We start from the raw sequence: 12,316 nt of genomic DNA on the forward strand, positions 1-12,316 counted from the left end.
GAACCAGTGCTGCATTCAACATAACAGGTGACACACAAAAATTGATGTGTAATTGTGTTCTTTTTAATATTTATTTTTAAATGAAGAAATTAAATACTGTATAATACTAAAATTTGAATTATAATCTACAGTTTGATACCAAACTTTAACATAAATTCATGAAATAGTAGTTCAATAAAGTTTTGAATTGAGTCAACAAATGCAATGACACGGCCTGTGACCCGTCTGGAAAGAGTTAAAACTATGTATACTGGTGGGTGAAAGTGTTCATATCATGATGTTTTTATTGAGTTACATTCAAAATTTAGTTTATAATTTAAATGTTTATATTATTTAAGTTTTAATTTTTTTATTTTAAAAAATATTTAAATAAGTTCTCAACCTGCATCTCTCAGAGTCTCATGACTTGGTGGTGCTGTGACATTTTCTTTATATATTTTTTCTCTTCCCTCAATGGCTTCAAATGGTTCAACCAATATTAACAAGTCAGAATATAAAGTTTCAACCTCTCTTTGCTGAGATACTACTATACACTAGACAACCACAACGTAACTGTGTTACATTAAAGTTAGGCAAGAACAGTGTGAATAACTGGGTTACATATAGTTACATAACAGTGTGAATAACTGGGTTGCATTATAACTAAACAATATCACATCAGTATGATTAACTGGATTACATCACTTTTTCTGTAATTGGATAATGTCATAACTTATGTAACTGGGTATGTTTACAATGATATGTGTAATTGGATAATATTACAACTAGAATCAGTAATGTCATTACCTACATAGTAACTGAATAGCATGACAACTAAAATTGGTAGCCAGATAACGTTATACCCATTACGTATACGTGTGGTTCTTTCATGATACTTTACTTTATGATAAAAACCTAAATTAAAATACAAGCACTTTAGTCATAAGTTGTTGTGTTGCATTAACCATTGTTAATGCCTAACTTTTGAAAATAGGCTACACCAAAGAATAGTGTGCAATATCTGGAATTATTTTATAGTAACTGATTAGTAAATCAGACAAGAAAATCCTACTGGTAGGTATATCAAAATTGGCAGAAAGCTGAAGTGTTTTGTTCATATTTACAGATCTATCACCATCATTACTTACTTCTCAGCAGAAGATGCCCCCACCAAATATAACCATCCCTGGACCAAGGAACGAATTCTTTTCTAATGTCGGCAATAACCAGGTACTTAGCTCAACAGGAGTGAGTAGTAATCAGTCTCATTTCCAAATGTCAAACTCAAGTATGCAGCCAGTGATATCTGTTAGTCCACAACACTCCTATTTTAATTATGTGAGCCACCCAGTAAGTGTCGTGAATACCGGTCCTGTCTCACTTAGAGGAACTTCCAACTCAGGATTTCAGGAAGGCTACTCTCGGCTGAATGATACTATGAAAGTAAGGCAGATTATGGTAAAGTTATCTTCTTCTATACATTAAGGTTATGTATGAACAGAATAGATAGTTGAAAAATATTTACATTGGTTGTTCTTTATATAACTTTTAACTGTGGTTTATTTCTGGAATACTTAAGGATTTTGGATAAAACAGTGTGAACATCATTTCATCTGTATCAGTGTGCAAGAAACTTAGTTAAATATAATACTTTAGAAAGTTATTTTTTTATTAATCTTTGAAGACTTTTTTTATGTTCTCATGTTACATAAAATTATAGTATTTTCTTATGTAAAATATAAACATTAAATTAGTCAACCTGTTAAAGTTATTTACTTAGTTATGCATAAAAACTTGTAACATTTATGGTAGTTTCTTAAATTTGAAAAGAATTTTTAGATTAATGATATTTACTGTGTGCTGAAAGATAAATAACGTATATTTTTGAAGAGTGGATTAATTCATCATTTTGTTAACTCTCTCTCAACACGGGCTCGGTCAATTTGACTGACCACATGACCTCTTTGTACTTGATTAAAGTCTTTATAGATTTAATACTTCTAACTTTCAATATAGTATATATATTTTCACAAAATTTGGCAGTCTTTCACATACAAAAAATGATATTTTTAAAGAAGTATTTTTAATAAAATAAAATAAAGATTTATCCATTAATATATTGAGTGTTTGTTTTCAATAGTCTGTGAGCAAAGTAATTTTCATGTTAAAATTAAAAATACTTTTCCTCATCTCAAAAATCTCAAATTTCCTTTTTGTAATCCCTAAAACCTAAAATGAATTTCAAATGTTTTTTTCAGTAAAACTTTATAGTTTATCTGTTATTTTCTCTACCCTATCTCAAAATGGGATTGGTCAATTTGACCGACCTTGTAACCACCAAAAAAAAAAAATTGAACTAAACCTAAATTACCCTTTTTTCTTTCTCGAGTGACTTCAAATTGTAACATGAAACTAAAGGAATCTTTAACAGTAAACTTGTTTGAAGTGAGTGAATTTAGAATAGAATTTAACCAATTTATAGGTATGGGAACCGATGCTGGATAAAATAGGTCTTAAAGGAATGTTGTCTTTGTGAACTTTAGGCAATCCATACATGAGACCTGGGTAAGAGCCTGAGGGGTTAATGTCTTCAAGAGCATTTTCTGAAATATAATTGCAATGTTTATAATTTCTTAAGGTTCATTGTATTTTTTATTTACGTTTTATGGTGAGCTTTAGCCAATAAACATTAAGGGTTTTGAATTTTGTTTTATTACTAAGTATACTTTGCATTTTTTTTGGTGTAATTTGGTTTATTAAGTATAACAACACCTCTACCTTTATCAAGTTGGGTGATGATGATATTTATGTTATTAGCTAATTCCCTAGGGCAGTATATTCTTCGTGAGTAATGATAGAAGCAGGTTTATGGGAGTTGGAGTTGTAGAACGAGGACAAAGCAGCATTTTTGAATCTTGTTTTTACCTATAAATTGGCTAAATTCTTCATTCCTATTCTAAATTCACTCACTTCCAACGAGTTTACTGTTAAAGATTCATTTTCCTTTGCCCAAGAAATTTCCAAAATTAATAATGCCAATCAATACGTACTTGCTAGTTTCGATATTGAATCTTTATTCACTAACATTCCACTTGAAGAAACTACAAATAATCTTAACTAAACTTTTCCCCTATAAAAATGAAACATATACAAGCTTTAATCGGCAACAACTCGAAGAATTGCTTAAACTTGCCCTCAAAGTCAACCACTTTGTCTTCAATGGTCAGCTATATGACCAAATAGATGGTGTGGCAATGGGGTCACCTTTAGGGCTGACTCTTACCAACATATTTCTTTGTCACTATGAGTGTTCTTGGTTAGACACCTGTCGTGCTGAATACAAACCGGCTTTATATAGAAGGTATGTTAATGATACATTTTTACTCTTTAGAAGCTCTACTCACATTAAACAGTTTTTTAGATTATTTAAATTCAATACACCCTAAAATTAATTGTGAAACTGAAAATAACAGTGATTTGCCTTTTCTTGATATCCAAATAAACAGACTAGATAACCACTTCACAACATCCGTTTATCGTAAAAAAAACATATACAGGCTTGCATATTGTTTTACCGAATTCCTTTAAATGTAACCTTATTGCAAGCCTTCTCAATAGAGCATATAACATCTATTCTAACTACCTCTCCCTTCATACCGAAATCATCACCTTACAAAACATTTCAATAAACAATGGCTATCACATGCATTTTATTCAATCCCAAACACACAAGTTTCTTTCTCACAAATTTGAACCTCCCAAAAACATACACTGTTGATAAATACCCAATAAGATTGATTGTTCCTTTTTTAGGTAAACAAAGTTTCATACTGAAATCACAAATTTTAAAAATAATTAAAACGTTTTATCCATAAGTTTAGCTTCAAATGATATTTAAATCAACATTCAAAATACAAAATCTATTTCGATTTAAAGACCTATTACCTACCCTCATGCTTTCCAGGACCGTATATAAATACACGTGGTGGTGTAATGCCACTGACATTGCCAAAACTGTATGTCAGTTATACCTGTGAGCCTGTGAACATATGGGAGTATCAAGCAGAACTGGTAAAAAATTATCAAATCCACCAGACTCCATAACTCACACACATAGTGAAAACACTAACCACCCCATCTTGATCACCAATTTCAGTGTCATCTCATCTAGATCATCAAATATTGATCTTTTAATTAAAGAGAGTTTATGTATTATAAACAAACTCCCAATTTTAAATAACAACACAGCTTCACTATAATTAAGTCTGTTCTAATAACTTATATAATATTGTTGCATTATTCTATTCTCTGTTTATTTGATTGTCTCTTAATTTATTCTGTATTTTAATTACTTTTATTGAATGTTTAAACTTTATAAAATGTCTGTACCATGTTCAATATAGCTTGCTGAAGATGGAATATGTGTATTCTGAAGCATTCAAGAATTAAATGTTTGTTACAGCTGTCGTCTTGTTCGTCACCACAGTTTTTTATTTTGCATTTTTTTAGTCTGTACTGCCAAAATGTTGAATAACAAAACTTATAGGAAAAATTATGAAAGAACTGCCAGGTTTCTGTCAACAAGGAAACAAAAGCAACACTTGTCCACTATGGTTCATATTGTATAAATGATCATGAAAAACCTAATATTGAATCTTGTATGTTTTAGATGGTGCAGTCTCAGCAACAAGGAAACCAGTTGATTGGACAGCCTGGTGAAGTTCAAATGACATCAACAGTTTACAGCAATATTAACTCTCCAGTAAGTGTAAAACATAAAAAAAAATTATTTAAAAAAGGTTAAAGCATTTATAGAGTTAGCAAGCTATCTCCAAGTTATGATAAGTTTTAGAAATCTATTCATGTGCATTATTCTTATAAATGTGGGTTGCGTCACATGTATTATTGACCATAAGGTGGCCGAAAACTTATATAAAAATAGTCTTAACAGATTTATAAAGAAAATGAATATTGCTTAGTTTTAATTAACTCTCTCAACATGGGTTGAGTTGATTTGACTGACCACGTGACCTCTTTATGCTTGTTTAAAGTCTGTATAGTTTTGATACTATTAACTTTTAGTATAGTATGTATATCTTCACAAAATTTGGCTTTTCACATACAAAAAATCATTTTTTTTGTGAGTATTTTTAATAAACTACAAAAAAGATTTGTCCATGAATATATTAAGTATTTTTTTTACTAGTCCATGTGCAAAGTGATTTTCATATTAACATTGTAAATATTTTTCTTCATCTGAAAAATCTCGATTTCCATTGGTGTAATCTTTAAAACCTCTTAAATGCATTTCAAACTCTTTTTTTTTTTTTTTTTTTAAGTAAAATTTTATAGTTTATCTGTTGTTTTCTCTACTCTATCTCAAAACAGGATCGGTCAATTCGACCGACCTTGTAGCCACCAAAAGAAGAAAAATCTAAATAAATGTAAATTATCATTTCCTCCTGTGTAGAATGATTTCAAATTGTAACATGAAACCAATTTGTTTATCCTAAGTAGTTTTAAACTCGTAACATTATACATCTATTTATACTTAAATTTATTGTTTTATTTCCCTTTGAACTGTGTCTAACTACCATTTGCACCAGTATAAGTTGTAAATCACTTGGAACACACGTTACGCTATCAAATTACATTACCCACAAGCTACTTGCATGTGTGCATACCTTGATAAACTGTCAGGTTTTGTTTTTGTGGATTCTTCTACAGTAGGTGTCTGTGACTTGTTGACGGTAAAGGCAACGATGAATGAACAGCATGCACTGCACTTGTTTCAATATCAACATATATATTCTGAACTAAATACATCAGCATAGAAATGAACCTTGCCTTGTCCATAGCTTTGCTGCAATCTGCTCTCTTTCTCCTCTGCTGGCTCACTTTATACCTTTCGTCTCCCATCATCGATTCACCACCACCCCTTCACTATCAGTTCCCACTCTACACTCTCAACAGCAACGAGTCAAAACGCAAAATACAACATCATAAACTAAACAAAAACAAAACAATATTACAATGATCATAAAACACAACAAATCAATGACAGCCTTTTATATTGTGACAGAAACATTTTTATTGTATTATTATTTATTTTACCAAATCTTACCTTAACAAGCGAAATTGTCTACTTTGCATGTTATTATTCTATGTTCTTTGGTGCATTATTTAATTAAATAAAAATTATTTAGTGCATTACTACCATTAGTATAAAAAAGTAGGATTAAGCGTCATCAACAATCAACAGCAAGAAAAAAGAAGATTAGGTAAGTATTTTACTTCTTGTCTTTCATGTTTATTCTTTATTTATTATTATAAAAGTAACTAAAATGTCAAAATAGGGATCTCTAAGTTAAACTATCACAATTTTTCTGGCTTTCTAACTATGTGACAAGAGCCATTACAAATTCATCCAGTCTAGTCGCTATCTTTCTCATGGGAACGAAGCTTTACTAACAGAAAATGACAATTCTCTGTTCAGAAAACAACGTAATATATTACATCATTTGACAGATGAAAACCTTGGCTTTCTATTGATTATACATGATATAACATTAAGAGTAAGAGAGAACTATTAACAAATCATGAAAGAGAGGATGTGACAGATAGGTCTGATTTTTAATTTAATGGCTCTGTAAGCAAACAAAATTGAAGGCTATAAAAATCATGGTTTGTCTTGTTCATTTCAAAGTTCTTTGAATGGATGTAGTTGAAACAAGTAATACATTTTTTCAACCCCTCACAGGCGCCAAGCCCACTTTCAACAGATTTATTTGAGCTTTATGTAGATGTTACATGCACATTTGTATATTCATTAGAAAGAGCTCATAATACACTGTTGTTTTTAAATTGGCGCTCAGTTGTCATCACGGAGTACATGTAACTGACTGTAGTATTCTTGGTGCTTGATCGATTATAGCATTTACAGTTGTTTCTTACCTAAATATGTTATAGTTATAGATACAGTTTAAATTGTATTTGGATCTTACTTTTATATTTTAGTTAATTATAAATTAGTTATGTTTTAAAATGCATAATTTAAAGGTGTAAACATATCTAAATAAAAATTGTTTTTGTAGGCCAGTAGGATTCATATGCAAGAACAACCACAAAATAGTCAAGTATCAGGAAATCATCTTTCAAGTTTATCACCTCAGATGATCCCCTCATCTCCTTCTTATATTCAAACTTTTCCCCAGTCATATACCCCTCAACCCCAGTCAAACCAAACTCCTATCCAGCAACCTCCAAGAGCAGCCTCAGTACCAGGAACAACTAGAAACACTCCTACTCCCAACAATTTCCAGCAAGAGCTTCATGAAAGTTGGCAAAAGAAACAACAATCGCAGCAAATGAGCTCACCTTTTTCTGAAGTTTCAACTTCTCAAGGATTATCTATTACTAGTAACTCTGAAGGAGTAGCTTCTCAAAAGGATATAATGTGTACTTTAGCTTATTCTAGTAACAAAATACAAAATCCAGTATCTGAAACGTACACTCCCTCCGTTACCAGTGCCCCATCCTCAGGAGTTGAAGTAACTGCTTCCATTGGGAAGACTCCTTTTACTGCTACTACAGAGATAAAAATGGAAATAGACACTTTTGAAATTAAAGAAGAGAGTAAAACAGAAGTAAAAATGGAAGTTCATACTCCAAAATATGAGAGTGAAGTGAAAGTAGAAGTAAAACCTGAAACTGTCGATGATAGCAATACTTCAGGATATGTTAGTTCAGAGTGTTCTGCAACTGTTAAAGAAGAACCATCAACTCCAGTGTCCAGTGGAGAACAACCAGATACTTCAAACGATGATCCAGAAACATACCAGCCACCTCCCAAACCAAAACCCAACAAAAAAGGTGAGAAAATTGATCTACAACCTTAACAGTCCAATTTAGTCACTTTCACTCACAAAAAATCATGCTTTTCTAAAATGTCTTAATCTAATGACATTAAATTAAATTAATGTCATTATTAAATTGACATTAAATAACAGGATTTGAAAAAAGATATATTGGTTTAAAAACATGAATAGGACATTACAAACCAGGTATTACATCATGTTGTAATAAATGGAATACAGCATACTAAAGTGTATGGCTGGAAAAAAGATTGTATATCATCTTCTATCAAGGTTACAAAGTCCAAAAGCTTGGAATGACTTTTGGGAAAGTAAAATTCTCTTCTAGAATTATAAGATCTAAATCTTTGGGACCATAAACTAGTTGACAGATAATCCTATATATACATCTTACAGTTCACACATATAAGAAATGTTGCAAAAACATATGTTTAACATTTCTTCCTGAAATTAGTGATAAAATTAACACTAGAAGTGCTTTATTAGAAAATCTATGAATAACTTTATTTGTATATTTTCGAGTGTGGTACGGTAGCAGAACTATTCAACCAACTGGTACAGTTACTGGGACTTATAAGTTAAAAGTTAATGTATCTTTATGTTTTAAATATGTATCACTTATATATAACATTTTTATTTTATTTTGTAAATTATTAAAAGTGCAGTTGAAATTCTCAAAGTACTTGGCTGCCACCTCTCATTTGAGTCTATGAAAATAAGTAAGTTCTTAATTTGGCAGGTTTATTGAATACTTGTGTATAAAAACATACAGTTTCTTCAAGTGAACCATTGTAATTTTTTATATATAGCTTTTATACTTAGAAATTTAGTAAAGATTTGGATCTTAAATTTCTCCTTCCTGTAGGGTGGAAGGTAATAATACTTGCAAAAATTTTTCAGAAATGAATGTTTTCTTGCCTTATTTGAGAACTGGTGTACATAATTAAATTTACTTTTGATATTTCCAGCCATTTTATGTTAATGGAATGTTTTGTTATGAAATTTCTCTTTTTGTGCATTACAGTATAAGCTAGTTTATGTGAACTGTATTCACGAGTTCTAAAAGTTGGTATTCTTGTATCTACATATTTTCAATCTTTCAGTTTTTATGCCTGATGAATTACGTCAAGCATTGATGCCTACGCTAGAAAAGTTGTACAAACAGGATCCTGAATCCTTACCATTTAGACAGCCTGTGGATCCACATCTTCTGCAAATTCCAGTATGTTACAAGTCAATTGTGAACTAGAGTTTATGTAGAGAAGTTTGATATAATGTTGTACAGCTGTCGAATGTTGTTTTGTTTTAATATCTTAACATGACATTAGAAAAACACATAGTCTTAATATAAAATGATAAAAACTATAACCCAAGTGTTTCTGAAAGGTGAACCCTTCTTCTTCAGTTTGCCCATGAAGAAGAAAAGTCCACCTTTCAAAAGTGTTTTGGTTATAGTGTTTTATCATTTTTTAAACCTTCAATTGATAGTGTTACTTTTCTGTGAACACATTTTAATGGAATCTAACAAATCTATTTACAAATATTTTGTAAGGTATGTTCATGTGTTGATACTTGTACCTACCTTTTGATAGAGCTTTTTGAAGTGCTTATTATGCCGTGTATATATTTCAATCCAACCTATATTTTTGATGGTATTTGACCAGTGTTGAAATAAACATGTTTGTAATTTTTGGTTTACATGTGTGCCCTTTAATTTCATTTTTCTTTGTGTTTAAATACATTTTTTTCAATCGGTAAGTTGACAGTCTTTAGGTTACACCATTATCATTAACCTAAACAAAGTGGTATGGAAATTGTTAACATTGTGATAATACTAAACACAAATGTGTTCTTTCTTTATGTATACATTCTGTCCTTATGTAGGATTACTTGGACATCATTCAGAAACCAATGGATTTATCTACTATTAAACGGAAACTAGATACTGGACAGTATCAAGATCCCTGGCAGTATGTGGACGATATATGGCTCATGTTTGATAATGCCTGGTTGTACAATAGAAAAACTTCCCGTGTTTATCGATACTGTAACAAGGTAGAACTTTGCTTGACTTCTTTACGAACCTGTTATTCAAATATTTATGTGTATGTATATTTTTAGTGTTTGACTTACAAATCAACATATCATTATTAGATTTATGCGAAACTAGCAGAAGGTTTTTTTTTTGTAATGTAGAAAGAACTTTCTTCACATAAAATGAAATAATTATCAAAACTTTAAAGAAGTTTGTTTTTTGTGCCTCAAGAATGTGAAATTAATTTGGCTGGAGGTTTTTGCATTTATGGTTTTGGAAAATATTTAAAAGTTTAAATTTATTGATAACTGTTGCATTGTGGGTTTTGAAAAATATTAAAGAAATAATGAATTTAAATGGTAGCTGTCATATTAATTGCTATAGAAAATATTAAATATCGAATTTGTCGTTGCATGCTGTTAGAGAAAATAATAGCTTATGTTAGTGAGCCACATGTAATGATATGTAAATTAGGTTGAACCAAAGATTTTTTTAAATGTAAAATTGTCTCTATGTACCATTGATTAGCTGGCAGAAGTTTTTGAACAAGAGATAGACCCAGTGATGCAATCTCTTGGTTACTGTTGCGGGAGGAAGTACATCTTTCAACCTCAAGTTCTGTGTTGTTACGGCAAACAGCTTTGTACTATACCTAGAGATATGAAATATTGGAGTTACCAAAACAGGTTGGTTTTTTTTCTGATATCTCAACTACATAATTGTTTTGGTATTGTGATCAGTAGCCATATTCCTCTTCCTACCCTGGTGTAGCAACCTTTGCAAGTTCTTAGTGTCTTTTAATGGATCACAGGAAAAGTAAAATATGGCTTAGTTTTTTTATTTAACTGTAAAAGAATTTCCAGATTTGTTTGGAGTTAACCGTGCAAAGTTTTGATGATTAAATTCCACTTGTGGAACTCTATCTAGTAAGTAAAGTATGCTTCCTCAACTCTTTTGGTTCTGTCTTTAAAAAAAAAATCACCCTTTTTTATGACATTGGCCTTTTAATTATCATCATTTGTATCATAAATATTAAATCATGAATTATATTTTCATTGAAGTTATTTTAAGGAATAACGTATTTAATATTTTTAAAAGATTTTGTACAAAATCGCTTATAATTTTTTATCCACATTTATGAAGACAAGATAATTGTATAAACTCTATACTGTTTTGTTGTTAGTTGCATTTCTTACACGAGGTACTCTTCTGTATAGAATTTCTCAAAATTTCAATGACCATTTACAATTATTTTAACAGGTATACCTATTGTCAACGATGTTTTAGTGAAATTAAAGGGGATTCTGTAGTACTTGGTGATGATCCAACAGCACCCCAGACGTAAGTTTTGTTCTAACAGATGAGGTTTAAAATATGCCATAAATAAACCTCTTAGTTATTTAATTTAGAAATGGTCATTTTAGAGGAACCTTTTAACTATCAAACTATACATACTATAACTCTCTATGTGCTAAATGTACATTATTGACATTTATTTAAAAGACAGAGGGTCATGTCAGTGTGGTTGATCAGATATAGTGGTATATCAGTACAGTAAAATATGGGATTAAAAATTTATATTCTTACTTATCAGTATCTGTAGTACATGTTTCTGATTGGTTGAACAATCTGAAGCACTTATAAAGGAAGAGAAAAAATTTTTAAATGAGAAATCACGGCACCATTGAGAATTGCAGATTGAGAATTTGTTTAAATATTTCCTTTTGAAATTAAGAAATTAAAACATACCCAGACCATTGATAATAAAGTTGTTTAATTAAATTTTGAAAATAACAGTAAAAGTCTGTGATATGCATAGTTTGACAACTGTAATGTTATCAGTCAGTCATAAGAAATTTACATAAAATATAGAAAATGTGAAGTAGCATGTTACTGTTTTACTTAGCTGTTTGTTACATTGAGAAGTGATGATTAGTATCTCATAATTACCATTTTTTGTTTGTCTTCCATTGGTTTGATTAATCATATTGAGATGTATGGACAATTATAGTCTCTGTTAAGAAGTTTATTTTCATTAAATTGATGTTTGTGTAGTACATCTGTGTTACTAGAATGAGTGTGAATATCAATCATGTCGTTGTCAGGCTAAAGATGTTCTATTTGATGTAGCAATTTAAAGTAACCTTATAGTGTGTGACATATTGTAGTACATGCATTAGTTAAATGTATCAATTTAAAGTAACCTTGTAGTGTGTAACATATTGTAGTACATGCATTAGTTAAATGTATCGATTTAAAGTAACCTTATAGTGTGTAACATATTGTAGTACATGCATTAGTTAAATGTATCAATTTAAAGTAACCTTATAGTGTGTAATATATTGTAGTACATGCATTAGTTAAATGTAGTAGTTTAAAGTAACCTTATAGTGTGTAACATATTGTAGTACATGCATTAGTTAAATGT

The 12,316-nt window shown here is 30.4% G+C and overlaps 1 protein-coding gene across 3 annotated transcripts in view; it reads left to right on the top strand.

Annotated features, from left to right (window-relative positions):
- The window catches only part of LOC106463562 (CREB-binding protein-like), a 38,859-nt gene that overhangs the window by 3,066 nt on the left and 23,477 nt on the right, over positions 1-12,316 (top strand). For 2 of the 3 annotated variants that reach the window (XM_022391096.1, XM_022391097.1), the window contains exons 5-11: positions 1,106-1,437; positions 4,649-4,741; positions 7,074-7,851; positions 8,957-9,075; positions 9,738-9,908; positions 10,417-10,574; positions 11,149-11,229. In XM_022391096.1, coding sequence (XP_022246804.1) covers positions 1,106-1,437; positions 4,649-4,741; positions 7,074-7,851; positions 8,957-9,075; positions 9,738-9,908; positions 10,417-10,574; positions 11,149-11,229 — 1,732 coding nt within the window. The remainder of the gene's footprint in view (positions 1-1,105; positions 1,438-4,648; positions 4,742-7,073; positions 7,852-8,956; positions 9,076-9,737; positions 9,909-10,416; positions 10,575-11,148; positions 11,230-12,316) is intronic. The other variant, XM_022391098.1, reaches the window with a different exon arrangement.

The sequence above is a fragment of the Limulus polyphemus genome, unplaced genomic scaffold (assembly GCF_000517525.1).
Source record: "Limulus polyphemus unplaced genomic scaffold, Limulus_polyphemus-2.1.2 Scaffold1438, whole genome shotgun sequence".
Taxonomy (NCBI): Eukaryota; Metazoa; Arthropoda; class Merostomata; order Xiphosura; family Limulidae; genus Limulus; species Limulus polyphemus.